Source organism: Natator depressus, chromosome 1 (assembly GCF_965152275.1).
Source record: "Natator depressus isolate rNatDep1 chromosome 1, rNatDep2.hap1, whole genome shotgun sequence".
Taxonomy (NCBI): domain Eukaryota; kingdom Metazoa; phylum Chordata; order Testudines; family Cheloniidae; genus Natator; species Natator depressus.
Window position 1 is genome coordinate 251,117,066 of NC_134234.1, and position 23,739 is coordinate 251,140,804.

Consider the following 23,739-nt stretch of genomic DNA (forward strand, 5'->3'; position numbering starts at 1 on the left):
GAATGGTGGTAGAATGTGCATTTGTTTAAAAGCGCGCTGGCGCAGTTTACTGACTCGGTTAGACCTCAGCGAAACCAATATTCCCATTGTTATTACTGCTTGCTGTGCACTCCACAATATCTGGGAGAGTAAGACGGAGACGTTTATGGCGGGGTGGGAGGTTGAGGCAAATCGCCTGGCTGCTGGTTACACACAGCCAGACACCAGGGCGGTTAGAAGAGCACAGGAGGGTGCAGTGCACATCAGAGAAGCTTTGAAAACCAGTTTCATGACTGGCCAGGCTACGGTGTGAAAGTTCTGTTTGTTTCTCCTTGATGGAAACCCCCCGCCCCTTGGTTCACTCTACTTCCCTGTAAGCTAACGACCCTCCCCTCCTCCCTTCGATCACCGCTTGCAGAGGCAATAAAGTCATTGTTGCTTCACATTCATGCATTCTTTATTAATTCATCATACAAATTGGGGGATAACTACCAAGGTAGCCCAGGAGTCGTGGTGGAGGAGAGAAGCACCAGGAGGGATGGTGGAGGAGGGAAGGACAAGGCCACACAGCACTTTAAAAGTTTAAAACTTATTGAATGCCAGCCTTCTGTTGCTAGGGCAATCCTCTGGGGTGGAGTGGCTGGGTGGCCGGAGGTCCCCCCACCGCGTTCTTGGACATCTGGGTGAGGAGGCTATGGAACTTGGGGAGGAGGGCGATTGGTTACACAGGGGCTGTAGTGGCGGTCTGTGCTCCTGCTACCTTTCCTGCAGCTCAATCATACGCTGGAGCATATTAGTTTGATCCTCCAGCAGCCTCAGCATTGAATCCTGCCTCCTCTCATCACACTATCGCCACCTTTCAGCTTCAGCCCTCTCTTCAGCCCGCCACTTACTCTCTCCAGCCCGCCACCTCTCCTCCCGGTCATTTTGTGCTTTCCTGCACTCTGACATTGTCTGCCTCCACGCATTCGTCTGTGCTCTGTCAGTGTAGGAGGACAGCATGAACTCAGAGAACATTTCATCACGAGTGCGTTTTTTTTGCCTTCTAATCTTCGCTAGCCTCTGGGAAGGAGACGATCCTGTGATCCTTGAAACACATGCAGCTGGTGGAGGATAAAAAAAGGGACAGTGGTATTTAAAAAGACACATTTTATAGAACAATGGGTACACTCTTTTACAGTAAACCTTGCTGTTAACATTACATACATAGCACATGTGCTTTCATTCCAAGGTTGCATTTTGCCTCCCCCACCGCGTGGCTAGCCCCTCGTCCCTCCGCTCTCCCCGTGGCTAACAGCGGGGAACATTTCTGTTCAGCTACAGGCAAACAGCCCAGCAGGAACGGGCACCGCTGAATGTCCCCTTAAGAAAAGCACCCTATTTCAACCAGGTGACCATGAATGATATCACTCTCTTGAGGATAACACGAGAGATAAAGAACAGATGTTGTTTGAATGCCAGCAAACATACACTGCAATGCTTTGTTCTACAATGATTCCCGAGTACGTGCTACTGGCCTGGAGTGGTAAAGTGTCCTACCATGGTGAATGGAATAAGGCTGCCCTCCCCAGAAACCTTTTGCAAAGGCTTTGGGAGTACATCCAGGAGGGCCGCGAATGCCAGGGCAAATTAATCATTAAACATGCTTGCTTTTAAACCATGTATAGTATTTTAAAAGGTATACTCACCCGAGGTCCCTTCTCCACCTGGCGGGTCCAGGAGGCAGCCTTGGGTGGGTTCGGGGGGTACTGGCTCCAGGTCCAGGGTGAGAAACAGTTCCTGGCTGTCGGGAAAACTGGTTTCTCCGCTTGCTTGCTGTGAGCTATCTACAACCTCATCATCATCATCATCTTCCTTGTCCTCAAAACCTGCTTCCGTGTTGCCTCCATCTCCATTGAAAGAGTCAAACAACACAGCTGGGGTAGTGGTGGCTGAACCCCCTAAAATGGCATGCAGCTCATCATAGAAGCGGCATGTTTTGGGCTCTGACCCGGAGCGGCCGTTCGCCTCTCTGGTTTTCTGGTAGGCTTGCCTCAGTGCCGCGTGAAACTTAAGGAGCTGCTTGGGGTCCCTGTTATGGCCTCTGTCCTTCATGCCCTGGGAGGTTTCGACATGTTTTGGCATTTCGAAAACTGGAACGTAGTTCTGATAGCACGGATTCCTCTCCCCATACAGCGATCAGATCCCGTACCTCCCGTTCGGTCCATGCTGGAGCTCTCTCTTTTGCGATTCTGGGACTCCATCATGGTCACCTCTGCTGATGAGCTCTGCATGGTCACCTGCAGTTTGCCACGCTGGCCAAACAGGAAATTGAAATTCAAAAGTTCGTGGGCCTTTTCCTGTCTACCTGGCCAGTGCATCTGAGTTGAGAGTGCTGTCCAGAGCGGTCACAATGGAGCACTCTGGGATAGCTCACGGAGGCCAATACCATCTAATTGTGTCCACAGTACCCCAAACTCGACCCAGCAAGGCCGATTTCAGTGCTAATCCCCTTGTCCGGGGTGGAGTAAGGAAATCGATTTTAAGAACCCTTTAAGTCGAAAAAAAGGGCTTCGTCATGTGGACGGGTGCAGGGTTAAATCGATTTAATGCTGCTAAATTCAACCTCAACTCCTAGTGTAGACCAAGGCTAAATTGGGACAGCCAGCCTGTCCTGCTTGCAGCATGCTCCCTTTGTGTATCTGCCAGCCTGGGTGTCATCTTCTGTCTGCTGCTGAGAACCCACTCCCCCCACCGCTCCTTCCTGAGGCCAGCATTCTTTACATGGAGAATTCCCTTTGATCCTAGGCTTGGCCTTGGGAAGACTAACCTGTTCTAGCCTGAATAGAGCCTTATGAGCTATTCTCCAGTTAACAGATTTTCCATTGTTTCCTCCAGGACTCTTACCTGGCTCATTGTTTTACCTTGCCTGTTGGGTTTCTATAACAACTCCCTTTGATTCAACTTCCGGCTCTCAGGAAGGTTGCTATCAAAAAGGTAACCTGAGGGGAATGTGTGGTGGTGATGGATGTTTGTTTGTTTGTTTTTGTTTTTATTTAAAAAACCACCCATAATTCCTTCATTCTTCACAGAGGGGGACACCCATTGCCAGACAAGCTACATTTCCAGTCATTCTTTATAGTTCCTAAAATCTGATGTAACTCACTCCTTGTACAAACTTATAATTGTACCATAAAAGTGTGAGTCTCTAAAAAACAGAAAACACTTTTACCTAGAATTGTAGTTATTTTAGATAAGGAACAAAAGTAAAATCTCTCTCATGGAGAGAGCATACAGTGGTTGTCGCTCTGACTGTCTCCACTGAGCTCTGAGAACAAAACAGCTGCTGAACTCAATGCATGGAGAGTACTTAGAGCTCTAAAGTTTCAGTATACAGAAAACAAGGCTACATACAGCACATGCAAAACCAGCCAGAAGTCTAACAACTCACAGTAGGGCTGAGGATGCTGCACGATGCATTGTAGGATACCTTCATTGAATTACAAAGTACCAAGAGGATTTCACAAAGGACGGATGGGGAGAAGTGATTATTTTGAAAATGGTAGAGCACGTTCAAATTTCTATGCTTACCATACTGACAAAGGGAAGGGAGACATCCAGCACATCAGTCCGTGCTGTCCTCAAGTTTATATTTCGCTTTGTACTTCACCTTTAAATTGTCTTCTCACGAGCAGGCCCCTATTGAGGTTTGGTTGTGTTTTGGGTTGGGGAGGGGAGTTTCCATTACGCTCTTGCCTCTCCAGTGCTCCCCAGTATGGGCTGCTGTCCTGTTTCCCTTAGTCCTGACCAAAACATGGCACACGTAATATACTTTCAAGACAAATTAGCAGTGTCATGCTTTTCAGGCAGAGGGGTTCAAAGAAAAAGTAGAACCCTGTGTGATACTGGGGTCCCATGGGTCCTGCAGGACCTGCTGCCATAATAGCGGGAGCGGGGTTTAAAAAAAAAGTCCTGTACTGTGCTCTGCACATAAGCTATCACCAGCTGCTGGTTAGAGGAGAGCAAGCTTTATGTCCTCCTTGACTCTAGCCTGTTCTGGCCCTGGCCAAAGAAAACAAAATGTTGAGGGTAGCCCAGTCAACCTCCTGCTAACAGAGAGTGGGAGGGGAGGGGATGCTCAGTTGCTCAAAAGCCTTTATTAATGTTGCCATTTAAAAAAAAAAAAGTAAACGAGGTGTCTTGTAATGGGGGAGCTGGCCTGGAGTGTGACCCTGCGTGCGACCCTGCGTGCTGTGCTTCTGTTCTGCTTCTATACGCACCCCCGTCCCCTCCCCCTTTTTTAAGTTACAAAATCAACCAGCCAAAATAAAAACCATGCCAAACCTGGCTGTCTACAAATTAGGATCCTGATCCAAACACCCATTAAAGTTGATAGACTGCTTTGAGTTTTGGATCAGGCCTTACTTGAGACTCAAGTGCAGTATTCTGCCTTGGTTTGGGGGTCCTTCCCCCTAGCCTAACAAGCAATTTCATAACCATATTTCATCTCCTACTCCTGCTGGTGTAGATATGCTAGGGAGCAATCAGTCAGCTACCTGGTTCTGCTACCTTGAACAGTGAGGGACAGTCAATAGCCCTTCAGGGTATAAAGTGTTACTTGTGATGTGAGCATTGTTTTCCTTCCTTGCTTGGAGTCACTACAGCAGAGATTTCAAATGTTGCCTCAAATCAAGGCTGCTCTGCCAGGAACACTAGGGCTGCAGATGTTTTGCACATAGCTTTACAGGTGGAAAATGACAGTATTTGCTTGTACATTTATCTTTCATGAGTGGTGAATCAGATATGTTACCTATTCGATTTCACCAGCAAAAAGAATGAACACTAATCAGCTATGTCCTCCTCTGCAACTACCAGAACAAGATGGCATTTTAGGACTTTTTAGGGCCACATTTGACCCTCAGGCTGGAGTATGGGCACCCTTGCATTAAGAGTGCACAATGGTCTAAATTATTTCCCCAGAAAGTACTAGTGCAACTCTCAAGCCCTTTGCTAGCCAAATGCTACTTTTCTACTGTGGATTATTTAATTCCTAGTGAGAACAGATTCTGGTTCAGGTGCAAGATAGTCTGCGTGCAGACAGTTCAGTGGTAGGAGGGAAGTCAGGGGACATATTACCTACCCTGTTTTGAATCAGAGTATCATCTTTTGCCCACTGATGTAAACTGGCATTGATCAACTCTTGTGTGTGTCAGTTTCACTGACCCTCTTTCAGATATCAGTCTTCACTAAGTCAGCGTCTCCTTGAGGGACTATCCTCTGAGGATACTGCTCAAGAAATCTCTGTCTGAATTCTAAGCTCTGTAAGACTGATTCTGACATGTGTCTCCAAGTCAGTGAAGGGTTTTCATTGTCTGGCATCCACCCAACTCTGTTTTCTTTGATTTTTTTGCTAAGTCAGTTAATGGTACCATCGAAGACTGCAGCTTGCGAAGTAGGGTATACATTTTGTGGTCACCCAAGGAATGTTGCAATATGCTTTTTGGCTTGGGACTGAGGATTGTTTCTGAAGCTCCCAGTTGTGGCATCTAGGCACTATGTATTGGGACAGGTTTTATTTTTCTAAACTGATCTGGTCTCCCCTCCCCTTCCAAGGAATCTGTAGTTTTGTCTAGTCACATTTCCTAAGATAAACTTCATACGGCTAAATTCAGTGCCTTGCATAATGACAGGTTTCAGAGTAGCAGCCGTGTTAGTCTGTATTCGCAAAAAGAAAAGGAGTACTTGTGGCACCTTAGAGACTAACAAATTTATTTGAGCATAAGCTTTTGTGAGCTACAGCTCACTTCATCGGATCCACTGAATGCATCCACTGAATGCATCTGATGAAGTGAGCGGTAGCTCACGAAAGCTTATGCTCAAATAAATGTTAGTCTCTAAGGTGCCGCAAGTACTCCTTTTCTTTTTAAGATAAACTTGTAGCCCTTTTAGTAGTTCCTGCTGTTCCCTCCAGTCCATGTGCTAGCTCATTCAAGTATGCAGCTGCAAAGACATCCTACCCTTGGAGAGCATCCCACAGGCAATGAAAGGTCATCGAAGGCCACATTGCATTGCTTTGAATTAATCAATTTGGGACATTTTTTGCCTTCTATAATCTGATATGGAAATCTTACTGAGGCTACAGATTCCATAGGGCCCCAGAATTTGTGCAGAATCAGGCCCCGGAATCTGGCTTTCATGGCAAATGTAAAGCCAGAATTATAATTTTGAAAAGAAAACTCTTCAACTATGAACTGACTAAATCAATAGCATGACATCTGTCTGAGTCTGCAGGGAGCCTGAAACAATAGATCTGAGATGTGAACTGCCCCATGCATGGTCAACTCTATAGCCTAAAGATGGTTGTTTTAATGTCAACATTAACTATTTTAATTCTGATCACTGCAGCATAAATGTCCAACTAATGTGCATAGTCCATGCGCCCAAGCTATCTCCCGTGCCTTCCCAGGCACCAACAGCTGTTCACTACCCAGCTTTCATAACATACAGTTTCCCCCTGATAATGCCTGAGTGCAGTCATGTGTTATCAATGCAAAAAGTTGCAGCTCTCTGAAAATTCAGGGGCAGAGTAAAACAAATTGAACCTGTTTAGAAAAATCTCCCAAGATATTCTGTACATCTATGTTCATTCTCACTAAATTCTAACATGGAGATTTTTACTCAGTTAAGTTGAAGCTGAATAGAAAATTTCTAATCTGCTGCACTGGAGTACTGTAGACACCAGGGGGGACCCTACTACAGAATCATATGTTCACTGTACAATTAACCTGGGCTCTTAACTGGATTTTACCCCAAACTCCCTACTATCCACACAGAAAAACCTCTGACCCAAGTTTGGAGGTGCTTTAAGACCAGGCTAGCTGACACAGCTGAGGATATAGCTTAGATTGCAGGCTCTGCTTTAACTCTGGCTGGAACCACCCACTTTGCAGTAAGGATGCTGGCAAAACCACTCAAGTGCTGATCATCCTCCAGTACCTATCCCCCAAGCCCCCCCCCACCCCCCCCAAAAAATCAGACAAGTTCTCCCAAAATTAACACAGTTGACAGGGAATGAATCCTAGAGCCTCTCAGCACAAAGAACCATGCATTATGCCCCCAGACACACATGGGCAAGTGCAGAAACAGTGACGTAGGTAGGGCTTTGCTGTGGGGACACTCACGCCTAGGCTGGGGTAACCCCAGGCTCAGACCTGGGAGCCAATCACTTGGGTTAACTGTGCAGTGAAGACTTACAATTCAGCTTACCACATAGTATGCAGGACCTTAATGTTAATGCCCCTTCCTTCTTGCATACCACAATCTGAGGACTGACCTAACTAATACGGAAGGGCTCTAACCTTATCATAGAACCATAGCGTTAGAAGGGACCACAAGCATCATCTAGTCTAAACCCCTGCCAAGATACAGGATTTCTTGTGTCTAAACCATCCAAGACAGATGGCTATCCAGCCTGTTTTTGAAAACCTCCAGTGAGGGAGCTTCCATGACTTCCCTAGGCAGTTTGTTCCATTGCCCTACTGTTCTTACAGTTAGGAAGTGTTTCCTGAGATTTAATCTAAATCTGCTATGCTGTAGTGTGAACCCATTGCTTCTTGTCCTGCCCTCTGCGGCAAGAGAGAGAAACTTTTCTCCATCTTTTTTATGGCAGCCTTTCAAGTATTTGAAGACTGCTATCATATCCCTCCTTACTCTCCTCTTTTCCAAACTAAACATACCCAGTTCCATCAGCCTTTGCTCATACGGCTTGCATTCCATCCTTTTGATCATCTTTGTTGCTCGCCTCTGGATCCTTTCCAGCTTCTCTACATCCTTTGTATACATTGGTGACAAAAATTATACACAGTACTCCAGATGAGGCCTAACCAGCTCTGAGTAAAGTGATACCATCACCTCCCATGACTTGCATGCTATGCCTCTGTTAATGCAACTCAAAATTTCATTTGCTTTTTTGCAACAGCATTGCATTGCTGACTCATGTTGAGGTTGTGATCCACCACAACTACCAAATCCTTCTCAGCAGTGCTGCTGCCCAGCCAGTTTCCCCCCATTCTGTATTTGTGTATTTGGTTTTTCTTCCGTTAAGTGTAGCACCTTTCATTTTGTTAGCTATAGCCTAGTTCTCCAATTTATCAAGATCCCTCTGAATTTTAGCACCATTCTCCAAAGTGTTTGTAAACACCCACCCCCAGCTTTGTGTTATCAGCAAATTTGATCAGTAGGCTCTCTATTCCTACATCTAGATTATTAATAAAGATGTTACATAACACCAGACCCAAAACAGATCCCTGTGGAACCCCACTTGAGACCTCCTTCCAATCTGACATCATTCAATTTTAGTTACTCTTTGTTTGCGGTTGTATAACCAATTATATATCCACTTAATAGTAGTTCCACCGAGCCTGCAGTTCTCCAGCTTATTTATGAGACTGTCATGTGGGACTGTGTCAAAAGCCTTGCTAAAGTGCAGGTATATTATATCCACCACATTCCCCCTATCCACCAAACCAGTTACCTTGTCAAAGAAGAAAATCCAGCTGGTTTGGCATGATTTGTTTTTAGTAAATCTATGCTGGTTGCTAGTGATCACCCTTCATCCTCCAGGTATTGGCATATTGAATGTTTTATCTATTGCTCTAATAGCTTCCCAGGTATCGAGGTCAGGCTGACTGGTCTATAGTTCCCTGGCTCCTCCTTTTTCGGCTTTTTAAAGATGGGCACTGTGTTAGCCCTTCCTCTCTTCATTATGGTATTCACTCTAATCCAGAGCTCCCCCATCCCCTGCTTATTCATTATGGCTACTGTGTGAGTTCTGTGGCTTTTAGGGTATCTTCTGAAAATCTATTCTGCCTGATATTTCCTGTTTCAAAGTTGAAAATGTTGTCAAGATATCTCTTGTTTTTCTCACTGTACCTCCCTGAAGTAACAGGGTAAAATCTTTCTAGGTGTTTTCAGGGATGTCATACTTACCCCAACTAGTCTATCTTCTCCTTATAGTTGTATTAATGCCTTTCCTTTAGGAAGTTTATGTTGAAGGCCTGCCAGTTTTTGCTCCCTTGAGAGGGTAAATCTCTTAACTGATGGGCCTTGTCTGCTGAAGAATTATGACTGACTACACTGGCAGGGTGAAGAAATGTTTGCTAGCCTTTTATACTTAAAGGGATAGATGTTTGCTGGTATTTTACGATTAAAGCAATATAACACTTCTGCAGAACAGAAGTATACACTTAGGAGTATATTCTCAGTGTGTTGCATGGACTCTTTGCCATGCAACTCCCATTAGCAATAACACCCAGCACATGAAGATTAATATATACGCCAGTAGGTATAAGTTGTTCATGCACTGTGCAGGAATTTTTAGCTGTGCATATGAAACTCTAACCAACATTAATAGGAGTCTCACTTTTCAAATCCTGCCTCATTCTTTGGGGGTTGATTTTAAGAGTTTCTAGGGGGTTCAGAGTACTACTTTTAATTATTTGAGATAGTTTCAATCTGGAAAACAATGCCTTCTACTACTACATGGCAGTTTGTTTAGTTCTAAATCAAGTTTCTCTACTTTTTTTGCCAAGTGCCTTTGTTTTGTTTTTGGAAAATTCAGCAAACCACTGGAATAAAAAGAATGTGAGGGAAATGAAGGAGAGAGAATCCATTTAATCTGTTTGGGAGATAATGCTAACAGGTTCAATAGAAACCTGTTTTATACTTCCCCATTGCTATGTTTGTTTCTTCAAAAGACACATGTACTGAAGTCCTGATCCAAAGAGTTTAAATTCATGCTTAACGTAAAACATGGGAGTATTGCTGCCGGAGTAACCCTGTTTTTTGAAGCAGAACTACTTCTGTCCAGTCTTAGGTCTCTTGGGCTTTGGGGAACCCTCTCAGAACTGCCTCCAAAATCTTAGGTCTCGACTGTTGGTATTGCCTCCACCACGGGTGATGTAACTGCCATGCCGGCAATGCACAACAAGCGTCAGTGAGTGACATTGACTAAAACAAAGGAAGAGTGGAGAGGTGTATCCTGCCTGGGCAGGGGCCAAACAGAATAGTTCCTGAGCTCAGCAGTTGTCCATATTCACTTAAATGATCTATTCCTTAACCTTAAAGGAAAAAATGATGTTTAAGCGGGGGGGGGGGGGGGAAGAGAGAGACTTACACGGGGGTTCTGTGATCAGCTGAGAGGAAAATATCAGGCTTTACAATTTGCTACTGTGTCTCTCACACCACCCCCAATCAGCTGTGCATGCTCTAACCTGTAATGGTGCTTGTTGCTCCACGTAATTAAATGGAAGGGAGGCAGTTCACTGGCATATGTGCAGTCACAAAACCCTTAAGTATCTGTGTTGGTATGCGCCCCGCTCAAGGCCGTCCTTACCCGTACGCAGCTGCGTGCTGCTCCAGCCCCTGCTCCGCTTCTTCTCCCTGGTCCCCGCCCCCCACTCCACCCCTTCCCCAAAGCCCCAGCTCCGCCCTCCCCTTCCCGCCCCCACTCCCCCGAGGACTCACTGGCGGCGGTAAGTGGAGCGACCCGGCCGCAGCCCGCTCCGCTCCCCCGGCTCCCAGCAGCGCCGCCAGTGAATGCTGGGGGGGTGGTTTCCCCCTGCCCCCCAAGGCCGGGAGCCAGGGGAGCAGAGCGGAGCGGGCTGGGGCCGGGTCGCTCCACTTACCGCCGCCCCGTGAGTGCGGGGTCGGCCTGGCTGCAGGAAGTGCAGCGACCTGGCCCCAACCCGCTCCGCTCCGCTGGCTAGTGCTGGGGGGTGGTTTCCCCCAAGCCAGCCCCCTCTCCGCCCCGGAGCCCCACACAGCCCCCCGCTAGGGACGGTCCTGGCCCCAGTGGCGGGGAACCGGTGGAGCAGACTAGACCCTTACAAGAACTCGCAGCTGCTGGATCTGTTTTAGGCTGGTTTCTAATTTCTACTACCTGCCAAGGACACAAGCCTGGGATTTCGGCTATCCTTAACCCCACAAATCACTACCCCTTCCTGGAGCGTTCCCTCCTCTGTTTTGGAGAAGCTACATGGCTCCTGTGAGTTCTTTTTCAACAGCAAAGTTCAACCCAAACAAATGACCAGAGAGAGACTTAAAAACAAACAAACAAAAAACACCGCACCCCCAGGTCCTGGTGAGAGGCCCAGAGGTGTGCGGGCAGCCTGGGGTCCGCGCTCTGGGTCTTGAGTCTCCATGAATTCCAAAGAGTGAAGCTCAACTCCTCCACCGCCTGCCGCTGGGGAGGAAGTGGTGAAATAATTAGCATATTCCAATGCTATTGGCTCGTTCTCGAGCTGTTTTACATAGGCCCGCCTCTTCCCCCCTCCCCACTCCCTTTTTCGGCTGGCTGGCTGGGTTTTGCAGTATAGGGCTGCCTGCTAGTGCAGTGCAGGGACCGGGCAGCAGCGGCGAGAAGGGAACATTTACACACTTTTATTTTTCCGGCGTTCTTTCGCCGCCCGGCTGGGAGCAGGGCTGCCGAGCTCCTCCCCGGAGCTGACCCGGTGCGTGGGCCGGGAAGAGGCTTTGGAAGGCACAGCAAAGTGGCGAGTGGGCTCTGTCCCGTCTTTCCATTCCCCCTCTGGTTTCCTGCGGGTGCAGCATGAAGTGCAGCTATGGCAAGGCGAGGTAAGACAGTGGTGAGGACGCTGGAAGATTTGACCCTGGATTCTGGTTATGGTGGTGCTGCGGACTCAGTCCGGTCCTCCAACTTGTCCCTGTGCTGTTCGGATTCCCACCCGGCTTACCCCTATGGAGGAAACGGCTGGCAGCATCTAGCTGACTCCATGCACAGTAGACACAACAGCTTTGACACTGTCAACACGGTCCTAGTGGAAGACTCCGAGGTGCTGGACTGCTCGGGGCAGCAGTGCTCCAGGCTGCTGCCTGACCTTGAGGAGGTCCCCTGGACTCTGGAGGAGGTGGAGGCGCTGCTCCTGCTGCGGCACCGGGAGCCCCACGGGCCGGCGGCCAGCCCCGCCAGAGATGCCCTGGCCAAGCTCTCCACCTTGGTCAGCCGGGCGCTGATCCGAATTGCCAAGGAGGCTCAGCGGCTGAGCCTGCGGTTTGCCAAGTGCACCAAGTACGAGATCCAGAGCGCCATGGAGATCGTCCTGGACTGGACGCTGGCCTCCAGCTGCACGGCGGCCGCCCTGGGCGCCCTCTCCCTCTACAACATGAGCAGCAGCGGCGGGGACCGCTTCAGCCGGGGCAAATCCACCCGCTGCGGGCTCACCTTCTCGGTGGGCAAGTTCTACCGCTGGATGGTGGACAGCCGGGTGGCCGTGCGCATCCACGAGCACGCCGCCATCTACCTGACCGCCTGCCTGGAGAGCCTCTTCCGAGACATCTACGGGCGGGTGATGGCGGGGGGCAGCGCCTCGGCCCACCCGCACCCCAGCCGGGGCTCGGGCTCGGGCTCCGGCTCGGCCCCCGCCGCTGGCGCGGAGAAGGACAAGGAGAGCGGCGGCGGCGGCGAAGCGCCCAAGTTTACGGTGGAGTCTCTGGAGCAGACCGTCAACAACGACGCGGAGCTGTGGGGCTTGCTGCAGCCCTACCAGCACCTCGTCTGCGGGAAGAACGCCAGCGGTGAGTGCGCGGGCTGTGCCCACCTGTGGGGCCCGGGGTGGGGTGTTAGGGCCTGCCCCTCTCCCCACGTGCCCTCCTGTGAGTGTGTGTGGGGGGCTTTAGGGGCTGCCCCCCGCTCCCCACGTGCCCTCCTGTGTGTTTGGGGGGGGCGTGTGAGGGCTGCCCCCTCCCCACGTGCCCTCCTGTTTGTGTAAGGGTGTGGGGGGGTGTTGGGGCTGCCCCCCTCCCCACGTGCCCTCCTGTGGGGCCGAGTTAGGGGCTGCAGCCCTCCCCGTGTTGCCCACCTGTGGGGCCAGGAGCGAGAGGGTCATGGTGTGCAGCCTTCCCCGCGTGCCCACCTGTGGGGCCAGGGTCGGGTGGCGGGCCTGGTGTGCTGCCCACTCGGTGTCAGTGCAGCGGGACGGGGAAGGAGGGTTCTAGTCTGTGACCACCTGGACTGCCAGCGGGGAGGGGGCCCCTGGCCACCTAGGCCGTTCTTGTGCCCCTCCAAGTTTGCGCTGGGAGCAGACTGTGTGGCGAGTATTGTCGGGAAACCCAGCCTCAAATGCGCGCGAATGCTGCGCATTTTGACCCCCCCCCCTTTTTTTTTTATTTGGATGAAGTATCAGCTGTAGCCAACCAAGCAATAATCCCTTCTGCGACCCGCAGCCGCTGGCGGGCGTGGGGCCCCCTCACTGCGCCTAGACCCGCATACTTTGCGCGCAGGCCCCGGGAGCCGCAGTTTTGCGCATCCGGAGTGGGAAGGCTGGTCCGGGAAGCCAGGACTCCCTCTCGGGAAGGGCTGAGCACCTGTAGTGAGTGGGAGCTGCGGATGCTCAGCATCTCCCAGAATCTGGCCCTTGGGGAGCATCGAGAGCCTACACACCTCCGGCGCACCTAGGGAGCGCAGATGGCTGCACTTTGCAGGGTAGCTAAGCCCCATCCTGCAGCCCTTCGGGTCTCAGCTGCAGCCGGCGAAGTGCGCCCCCCGAGGGTTGCAAGCTCAGGCTGAGGCTGTTGGTAATTACCCCGCTGGCTGCTGCCCTCCCGCTTGCTGCGCCTTCTGCAGGTCGAGCTGGAGGTGTTTTCCACCCTATTGTGTCGGATCGGCTTTTACTCCATGTACATTTGGTGTCAAGCCGTTTCTACCTTGAATACAGAATTTTAGCGGGACACGAGGAGACTGTAAATCGGGGCTAGAAAGAGCCTTCATCGTGCACTCCCCCCCGCCATCTGCATGGAGTACCATGCAGCAAGTGTCTGTGGCGGGCTAAGGTTTCAGTCCGACAGAGCTGGGGGGAGAGAGGTGTGTGGGTGGAAGAGGAACAGGTCCTTCTGCATCACAAAAAACGAGCGTCCGATCTCATTAAGGGTGGCGGGGAGCTGTCAGACAGCCCCGTGTTGCTCTCTTGGGGGTTCAGCTCTACGGTACCATATGGATGTCTCCGCTGCAGTCTGTCGCCAGCACAATGGAGACTGGAGAGGGGGTGGGAAGAGGGTCTTGGTGGCATTTTTGGGCATTATTTACAATGACGTCCCTAATTAACTTCCTGGCATCACGACTGATGGGTTGATTGAGCTGCTTGTGTGTGTGTGTGTGTGTGTGGGGGGGGGGGGTTGTTTTGTTTTTCTTTTTTTTTTCTTTTTTTTTTTTTAGGGGCTTCTCAAAATGGTTGGGTTTCAGCGACGCTTGAGTTGTAGACACACACTTCAAAGCTTCAATTTTCCACAGGAAATGGTACAAGCGTAACTGAACACTGGAAAATGAAATAAAACTTTATTTCATATGCGGTGGTTTGGCCAGAGACTGCGTGGTTGGATCTCAGATGCAGTCTTTCTGGGCAGATTTCATTCATGTTGCTGCTTGTTTACTGAAAGCTTGACACAGATGCAACACGATGATGCATCAACTTCCTGGGGATTTATTTTTATTTTTATTTTTTTTTTAGGAGGTGTCCAACGTTTTAAAGGTTTAGCTCTCATTTAATAAAACCTCGGTCCCTGGAATTGAAATTTCTTCTATTGTCAGCTAACCTATATTCATAGCTTTAGGGAAAATGCAACAAACCTAGGATATGTTTAGTGGACTCAAACTGAAATTGTTTTTCTCTTTTACTCACACTCACTCTCTTTATTAACCTAAAGGAAAATATGTATACAGTTGAGATGTAAAATACTGTTTTGAAAACAAGAAACTGAGTTCAGCTTTTGTCATGTCTATAATTTAACTCTAAGTTACTATAGCCCAGCCATTGCTTTATGCATGATTACCTGTTCTGAGACATCCTTTCTTCCAGAAAGGATCTAGAGGGATACAATACAGAGGGAAAACAAGGGGGTAGATCCCCAGCTGGTGTAAATTGTCATAGCTGCATCTGTGTCAGCTTTCCATTATGGACCACCTCCACAAACTGATCTGCCCTAAGAGCTTTATTTAGCCTTAAATCAGAATTTCTTTGCTGTTAATGGGTTGTGTCTCATGATCCTTATGCTTTATTTTAACACAATTTGTGTGTGCATGCATGGGTTCTCTCTAATGGTGTTACTGCCATGTTTTTTCCTTTAGTCACATTATTGTGCCTGTATGTTTCAGATGGCACCATTTTTCATTTCTGATGTTGCAGTGTTGTCCTTACAGACCTGTATTGAGTCTTTCATTTTGTAACTCCCATTGTAGCACCTCTGTGGATTTAAATTAACTTCATTCATGACCCTATTCATCTCCTTTTCTGACTTTGAGTTTTTCATCTCCATTTTGTTTGTTGCTTTACCTAGCATTACCTCATTTGTGGCTCAGTCCTGAGTCAAGCAAAACTCTCTGCCATCAGTTGGAATCTTGCCTGAGTAAAGATGCTAGGATCAGACCTTAACTAGTTCATCTTGCTTTTGCCTTTGCCTCTTCCTCTAGGCTCCATCCCCCGCATCTCAGTCTTCTACATGTAAATGACTTATTTCTTTATAGTCTTATAATTTACACTTTGGTATACTATCTTATATTTAGTGGAGATTTTGAATGTGCAAGGAATGCAGAATCAGGCCCCATGGTGATACAGGATATCTTTTATTTTCATCGAATCATAGAAATGTAGGCCTGGAAGAGACCTTGGGAGACCAAGCTCCCTATGCTGAGGCTGAGGCTGAGGCAGGACCAAGTAAACGTAGAGCATCCCTGGCAGGTGTTTGTCCAACCTGTTCTTAAAAAAACTCCAATAATGGGGATTCTACAACCTCCCTTGGAAGCCTGTTCCAGAACTTAACTACCTTTATGGTTACCAAGTTTTTCCTAATATCTAACCTATATCTCCTTTGCTGCAGATTAGGCACATTACTTGTTTTATCTTTAGGGGACATGGAGAAAAACTGATCACTGTCCTCTATAACAGCTCTTAATGTATTTGAAGATTGTTATTAGGTCCCCTCTTAGTCGTCTTTTCTCAAAAAACTAGGCATGTTTAGTCTTAACCTTTCCTCATAGGTCAGGTTTTCTAAACCTTTTATTATTTTTGTTGCTCTCCTCTGGACTCTCTCCAATTTATCCACATTTTCCCTAAAGTGTATTGCCCAGAATTGGACACAGTACTGCAGCTAAGGCCTCACCAGTGCCGAATAGTGGGACAATTACCTCCTGTGTGTTACATACAACACTACATGCATCACATTGTTCACTCACATTCAATTTGTGATCCGCTATAACTCCCAGATCCTTTTCAGTTGTACTACCTCGAGGCAGTTATTCTCTGGTTTGTAGCTATGCGTTTAATTTTTCCTACCTAAGTTAAGTACTTTGCACTTACCTTTATTAAATTTCATTGTGTTGATTTCAGACTAATTATCTAATTTGCAATGTCATTTTGAATTTTATTCCTGTCCTCCAAGTGCTTGCAAACCCTCTGAGTTTGAGATTATTGGCAAATTTTGTAAGTATGCTCTCCACTCCCTTATCCAAGTCATTAATTAAAACATTGAATAATACAGGAGTCAGGACTGGCCCCTTTGGGACCCCGCTAGATATACCCTCCCAGTTTAACTGTGAGCCATTGATAAATACTCATTGAGTACAGTCTTTCAACCAGTTTTTCACCCATTTTATAGTAATTTCATCCAGATCACGTTTCCCTAGTTTGCTTATGAGATTGTCCTGTGCAACTGTGTCAAATGCCTTACTAAAATAAAAAATATGTCATGTCATAGGTATTAAACCAGTTATTAGCTCTCATTCCCTGCTAAACAGAGAAACTACACTTTCCTTCATCTTTCTTTTGCTCCTAATTTATTTGAAAAACCTCTTCTTATCGCCTTGTATGTCCCTTACTAGGTGTAACTCATTTTGTGCCTTAGCCTTTCTGATTTGTCTCTATATGCTTATGCTATTCTTCTGTACTCCTTCTGATTTATTTCAAGTGCTCACTATGTGCTTGGAGCATTTTCACAACAATTAGTTATAAATGCTAAAATGATTACATTCTCCTCCCCCACCTCTCAAAGATTTGTTTAGCTTATTTACTGATATAGCCCCATCACCATAATATCTAAGTGTCTCACAATCATTCAGGAATTTATCCTCACAATACTTCTATAAGGGAGGGAAATATGATCTCTATTTCACAGATGTGGAACAGAGAGATTCACAGTGATTTGTCCAAAGTTGTACAGCAAGCTTATGGTAGGAGCCAAGAACTTCTGAAGTCACATCACTTGGTCCCCCTGTTCAGTGGCATAACCAGAAGACCATCCTTCCTCTGTACTCGCTGTGACGTTATTGACTTGAACTGGGACCTTATAGAACATTGTTGCAACCGCATCTTGTATAAAGGGGGTCAAATAAGGTGTCTAAAGACAAGGTTATGGTTTGCTGGTTATGATTATGCTATCTGTATGCATGGATCATTTTTGTATTTAAAGTTAGGGTATGTCTACACTTACCATTTAAAGCACAAAAAGTCCCTTTTTTGTGCTAAAACTGTGGGAGCATCTACACTTGTTAATGACTTTTTGTGGTGAAACTCAGAAGTTTCACTGCAAAAAGAAAAACACCTTCACGAGAGGCATACAACTCTTACCGCTGTTCTTTTTGCACTGCTGTGAAAGTGAAGACATGTTCTAGCAGTGTGAACACCCTTTGGCCTCCGGAGGATATCCCACAGTTCTAAAAGTGACCACTCTGGCCAACATCTCCGCTGCTCTGATGCATGGACGTCTGCTCCTCCCCCTGTAAGCCCCGGGAAGTTTGAAGCTCCCTTTCCCTTTGTTTGTAGATGTGGCGGGGAAAGCAGCCAGACAGCAGGAGGTTTTAAAAAAATGCCACGAAGAAACCAGGAAGTAATGGGGCTCCTGAGACATGAAGCAGGGCAGCACAGGGCACTGAGCAGGGACCCAGAATGCCTTCCACTCACCCCCCCAGCCCTTCTCACAAGACCTATCGAGAGAGCTGAACTGTGGGATAGCTGCCCTCAGGGCCGGCTCCAGCTTTTTTGCCGCCCCAAGCGGCGGAGGAAAAAAACAAAATAAAAACCAAGCCCGGATGAGCTGCCGCCGAAGTCCTGCTGAAGAGGAAGAGAGGGACCGCAGGGCCCACCGCCGAAGACCCGGACGTGCCACCCCGATGACGGACGGAGTGCCGCCTCTTTCTATTGGCCGCCCCAGGCACCTGCTTCCTTCGCTGGTGCTTGGAGCCGGCCCTGGCTGCCCTACAGCACTGCTCTTCTCGGGGATGGAAGTGCTGGTAGTGTAAACACTCTCTGACACCTGAGGAATTGAGTGAGTACACAAACCAGCACTTTACTTTCACTGGTTCCCTATCACTGGTGAAATTTACAGCGCAAAAACTCTGTCAGTGTAGACATACCCTTATAATTATTGGTTCTATACTGTCTGTATTTCAAACTTATGCTATGCTTCTGGGTGACACCCCAGACAAATTGGTGTCAGCTGTGCCTCGCCTGCTTGATGGCCCATTAAGGAACATCAGCTATACAACTGACCCATTGAAAGAAGGCAGATATACCTTGTGACTCAGCAAGGTATGCAGGGACATGCCTATGGACAGAACTCTGAGGTTTTTTTCTTGCCATGTGCCCGAATGCTTGTCTTTGGAACAAAGAAAGAGAGGCCACATGACAAGAGACTATAAAAGACTGCTGCAGCTCCTCCATCTTGTCTTCAATCCTGCTTCATACCTCTGGAGGGACTTTGCTACAAACTGAAGCTTTGAACAAAGGGCTGAATGACCCATCCCAGCTGTAGATGTACTCCAGAGACTGGATTTGAGCCTGCAGTTTAATTCTATCATTGCTACAAGCCTGAAGCAAGAACTTTGCCATTACTGTATGTAGTTGATTCCATTTAACCAATTCTAGCTCTCATCTGTATCTTTTTCCTTTTATGAATAAACAGCATGATTTGAGGGTAAGATCTGATTTGTATATTGACCTGGGTCTGGGGCTTGGTCCTTTGGGATCAGGAGAACCTTTTTTCGTTTACTGGGGTATTGGTTTTCATATCTATTCACTCCATAACGAGTGGCACTGGTGGTGATACTGGGAAACTGGAGCGTCTAAGGGAATTGCTTGTGTGACTTGTGGTTAGCCAGTGGGGTAAAACCAAAGTCTTCTCTGTTTGGCTGTTTTGGTGTGCCTTAGAAGTGAAAAAACCCCAGCCTTGCACTGTAACTGCCCTGCTTGAAGCAATTCATCCTGAATTGGCACTCTCGGTGAGGTCCCACCAAGGGCAGCATCGTTACACTCGCCACTTGACTTACAACCATAACAACAGTTGGGTACCGAGCAATGCTCTCCCCACTCTTCCAGTCTACCCTCTCCAAATGCCCAGGAGATAAGGTAGGGCAGGGGTGGCCAACCTGAGCCTGAGAAGGAGCCAGAATTTACCAATGTACATTGCCAAAGAACCACACTAATACATAAGCAGCCCCCCATCGGCTCCCCCGCTCCCGCTCCCAGCACCTCCCACCCAACTGCAGCCTGCTGATCACCTCCCTGCACCTCCTGATCAGCTGTTTTGTGGCATTCAGGAGGCTCTGGGGGCAAGGGGGAGGAGTGAGGGCATGGCAGGCACAAGGGAGGGTGCAGAAAGGGGTGGAGTGGAGGCAGGGCCTGTGGCACAGCCAGGGGTTGAGCAGTGAGCACAATGGAAAGTTGGCACCTGTAGCTCCAACCCTGGAGTCAGTGTCTATACAAGCAGCCGCATATTAACTTCTGAAGAGCCGCCTGTGGCTCCAGAGTCACAGGTTGGCCACCCCTGATGTGGGGTACATTGTGTGTGAATGTTTCATAAATTGAGGCCCCAATTATACTGTCAGTGGCATGTGAACAACAGTTACACATGCATTGATCTGTGTGGGAGTAACAAATGCATAGAATAGTCCACCAGACCCTGATGGAAGCTAATTCCAGAGTCAAGGACCCCTTATGGGGAACACCTTACCAGCAGACCCAAGCCATGTGAATTGGGGGACTCCAGACTTAGTGCCTTTGCTGATTGCAACTGTGGCAGTACCACTCAAGGAGGGAGGAAGTCTCTGTGGCAGGCAGATCTCAAATCATTTAGGGTTTTATAGGTTCAAGTCCACACCTTAAATTTCACCTGGAAACAAAACAGGCAACCAGTGAAGATCACAGAACACCAATGTTTCTTCTTGCAAGAGGCTTGCTTGGATATCAAATTCTGCATCTGAATATGGAATGGTTGCAAGCTGTGAGGCTGTTTTAAACTCTAAGGGGGGATGGAAGTGGTGGAAAAGTGGCCTCAGGATTGGAGAGTCACAAATGACTCTTCCATGGCATTCCCCAATCAGTTGTGCCCAGTGTTTACTTGCCACATCTGAGGATCCAGCCCAGTATTTTTAGCCATAGTTAGATCCTCAGCAGCTCCTGGATGTCCTAACACTATTTGTGTTACAAAATAACCTTCTACCAATTGTGGTCTCACCCCTTGAGTCATGGTGGCTGATATAGTCCTTGCCAGTTCTTCTACTTACTTCTGCCAGTTGTTTCCTCCAATCCACTAGCCTTGTCGGGATTGAGTTCAGACAGCTATCTTCACCCAAGCAAACCCTGATCTTATACACTAGCTCATTCATTGCAGTGCACTGCTGGGTGAGAAATAATGGAGAGGTGGACTACATTGTAGCCTCCTCACTAACCTCAAATACATATATTTTACAGAAGGGGTGACAAAATGGAACCCTGCGGTTCCCACAACAGAACCATTGGGGTAAATATGTACTGCCCCAAACTGCCCTCTGCAATTGCAGCTGAGTTAATTTCTAGTTCTGTATTGCAACCCAATTACCTCAGAATTACTCTGTATTTTTTCTGGACAACTAGAGGTTTTAATTTAATGGCTGAGTGAAAATTAACAACTTTTACATCTGGCCTCTGGGATTTTGTTGGTACACAAATTTAAAAGCTCCATCAAACATTACACTTGTTGTACTTCATAGTATGCGCACATATGTTAAATTATTTTCCTTGGAATAGTGGGAAGAAAATATTGAAGATTCAGTAAAAGGCAGTAAAAAGTCTTTCTTTCAAGACTCTGAAGTCAGTGGAAAGGATCTCACTGACTTGATGGGCCTTGGATCAGGCATTTACTGTGCAACGTAGGAACCAAGGCCTTTACTTTCCATTTTCATAGGAAAACTCAAGGGAGGGGTAAAAATAGCCCAGTATTATCTAGGCTCCATCTGAACTAAACTGAGGATTGGTATTAGCTTTAGTCTATAGTATAGTATATAGGGAATGGGTAGTAGTTTAGAAGCCCTCTAGTGTGTCTCCCTGTCTTCTAGTGCAGAAGTCAATAAATCAGGGGTGGGCAAACTTTTTGGCCCGAGGGCCACATTGGGGTTGTGAAACTGTATGAAGGGCTGGGTAGGGAAGGCTGTGCCTCCCCAAACAGCCTGGCCCCCACCCCCCACTTCCCGCCCCCTGACTGCCCCCCTCAGAACTCCTGACCCATCCAACCCCCCCTGCTGCTTGTCCCCGACCGCCCCACCCCTAACTGCCCCACTGGGACCCCATCCCCTATCCAACCGCCCCCCCCCGCTCCCTGTCCCCTGAGTGCCCCCCTGACCCCTATCCAACGCCCCTTGTTTCCGTCCCCAGACTGCCCCCTGACAGCCCCCCCCCCCGACTCCCATGCCTATCCAATATATGTATTTATGTAGCTAAGCCTTGTTTCCTTGTAGTTATTAAATGCAGCTATTTATGTGGCTTCTTTATATTCTTAATGTTGCATAGAGATCAAAGACAGCAAATTGAAGAAAAACTGGGGTTAGGATAGGATTGGCTAATGTGTGTTAACGAGCCCTGATCTAACGTTTGACCTCTTTTCCTAATCTAGACAAACTCTCTGGAGACCGAAAAGCAGATCACAGACAATAGTAAACTTGTGTAGTTTAACTAGACATGTTAAGGTTTAAAATGATTATATAAATAAGGTATTATCTGGCTTAATTGTAAATGCTTTGTTATTGTCTCTGTTGTCTTGCTTCCGGTATTGCCGTTAAGATATTAAGGGTGAAGGTGCATTGTAAAAATAAATCTGAAATTTCGTTTGAGCTACCATCTAATGTGACATCAGAATATTTAGGGACAGATAAAAGACCAGTCTTGACTAACAGGCCTTTTCTTTTTCCTTGCTTTTAATTCCAGTTCCACCATCATAGTTTTTTTCCCCATGCTGCAGTATCCTCCTCATTTGCTAGGAAAAAACCTAAGCATCTTTTGGACTTATTTATACTCCTTGTTTCAGATAGTCTCCTGTTACCTTTTTCCCCGCATATGTTTCCTTCTACTTGAGTTCCCTATTCAGAGGCTGAAATTTGTAGTGGGATAATGTATGACTCCCACTTTTCTTATGTCCTCTTTATCAACAGCTGTGTATGAAAAATCCCACTGCTGTGCTTCCATTGATCTCCATAGGGAAGTAGCTCTGAATTCTAATGATGGCAATGTAAAGGTCAACATTAACTCTGTCACTGCTGATTTTTTTTAATAGAAACATCCAGCTGCTTTGGATTGTGGACTGAGTTTAAATAAAGTACTAGTGCTGTTTCCCTCCAAACTTGCTCTCCACGTCTTGCATCAGCACCTACTCGCACTCCTCCTCTCTTCCCACCTTCAGCACCTTTCCAATTCCTTCCACTTACACCATCACCAGTACCAGGTCATATTTTCACACCCAGTCCCAGCACCACACTGAACTCACAACCTCACCACCAGTGCATTTCTCCATACATCACTTTACGGCACGCCTCTGCATGTGGAAGGTTTCAACTGAGGAAAGAATATTAGAAAAACAATCACATGCAGAATATTTTTTCCCCTTGGTTTTTTCCGCGTTCTGTTTCTGGCCAAAAGAGATTAATTCAGCCTATCGTGTAATGATCTATAAATATAATTACCATGCAGCCAATACATATTTCAAGATATCTTTAAAATGTACAGATGCAGTCAAAAGTAAACTCAATATAGTCTGCATAATTGGTTACATGTACTGTTACTTCACCGGAGGTGTTCAAGTGAACCATCTGAAAAGGCGTACTTTCCACAGAAGTACATCAGCTGAAGCATCAAATCTGAAAACTGCTTCTATGCTGGTCTTTCATGTCTTCCTGAGAAGACATATTCTTTAGCAGTGGGACAAGCTTGCTTGATTTTTGTTTGATAGTTACATTTCTTTAAATTTGCCGTGATTTCCACCCCCCCCCCCAAAGAATGGAGAAATCTCGGTGTTGTGGGCTCAGAAAAACATAATTTGGTGTGTAATCGCTCATTATACATTCTATAAAGTCAAACTAGTTTTCTGTGAAATTAGAGGTAGGAGGTTATTGAACAAATGCAATGAATCAATGAGAGGCTTGGTTTATTTTCACATGGGTAGAATGAGGTGAGGTATATGTTATTACAGCAGCTTGGAAACAAGGAACCATTATGTATGTTTGTCAGTTTAGTAGAATGGATGTATAACAAACACCTACTGTAGTAGCTTGCTGAGGTGCTGGAGACTTGCTTTAGTTTTATTTTAATAAACATTTCACTTTGAATTGACTTGGTGTTTAATTGTGTTTTTGAAGTATGTACACACTTGGATTGGAATCCTTGAATTCTTAAATGTTGGGTCTAGATTTCCTTTCCACAGTGGCTTCTGGGTTATGAACAAGGCATGCAACATCGTCCACATTTGGTTTTG

General features: G+C 47.1%; 3 protein-coding genes across 6 annotated transcripts in view; 2 read left to right on the forward strand and 1 right to left on the reverse strand.

Annotated features, from left to right (window-relative positions):
* The window catches only part of CRY1 (cryptochrome circadian regulator 1), a 510,254-nt gene that overhangs the window by 154,261 nt on the left and 332,254 nt on the right, over positions 1-23,739 (forward strand). The gene's annotated exons all lie outside the window — the stretch shown is intronic.
* On the reverse strand, positions 467-10,404 carry LOC141985578 (uncharacterized). 2 transcript variants are annotated; one of them, XM_074949847.1, is made up of 3 exons: positions 10,352-10,404; positions 1,668-2,273; positions 467-1,082 (listed from the first exon to the last, which is right to left on the reverse strand). In XM_074949847.1, exons 2-3 carry the CDS (start codon positions 2,101-2,103, stop codon positions 826-828), a joined length of 693 nt encoding a protein of 230 aa, XP_074805948.1. In that variant the 5' UTR covers positions 2,104-2,273; positions 10,352-10,404; the 3' UTR covers positions 467-825. The 2 variants fall into 2 exon arrangements, with proteins under 2 accessions (XP_074805948.1, XP_074805957.1); XM_074949856.1 differs by lacking the exon at positions 10,352-10,404 and adding an exon at positions 10,230-10,332.
* The window catches only part of ABTB3 (ankyrin repeat and BTB domain containing 3), a 278,201-nt gene continuing 265,762 nt past the window's right edge, over positions 11,301-23,739 (forward strand). For 2 of the 3 annotated variants that reach the window (XM_074941145.1, XM_074941153.1), the window contains exon 1: positions 11,301-12,552. In XM_074941145.1, the coding sequence (XP_074797246.1) occupies positions 11,580-12,552 (973 nt within the window). In that variant the 5' untranslated portion in view covers positions 11,301-11,579. The remainder of the gene's footprint in view (positions 12,553-23,739) is intronic. The other variant, XM_074941167.1, reaches the window with a different exon arrangement.

Coding starts and splice junctions, on each gene's coding strand:
- LOC141985578 (XM_074949847.1), bottom strand. CDS start 2,103: ATGCCAAAACATGTCGAAACCTCCCAGGGCATGAAGGACAGAGGCCAT. Junction 1,083..1,667: donor AGGTGGAGAAGGGACCTCGG/GTGAGTATACCT, acceptor ATCCTCCACCAG/CTGCATGTGTTTCAAGGATC.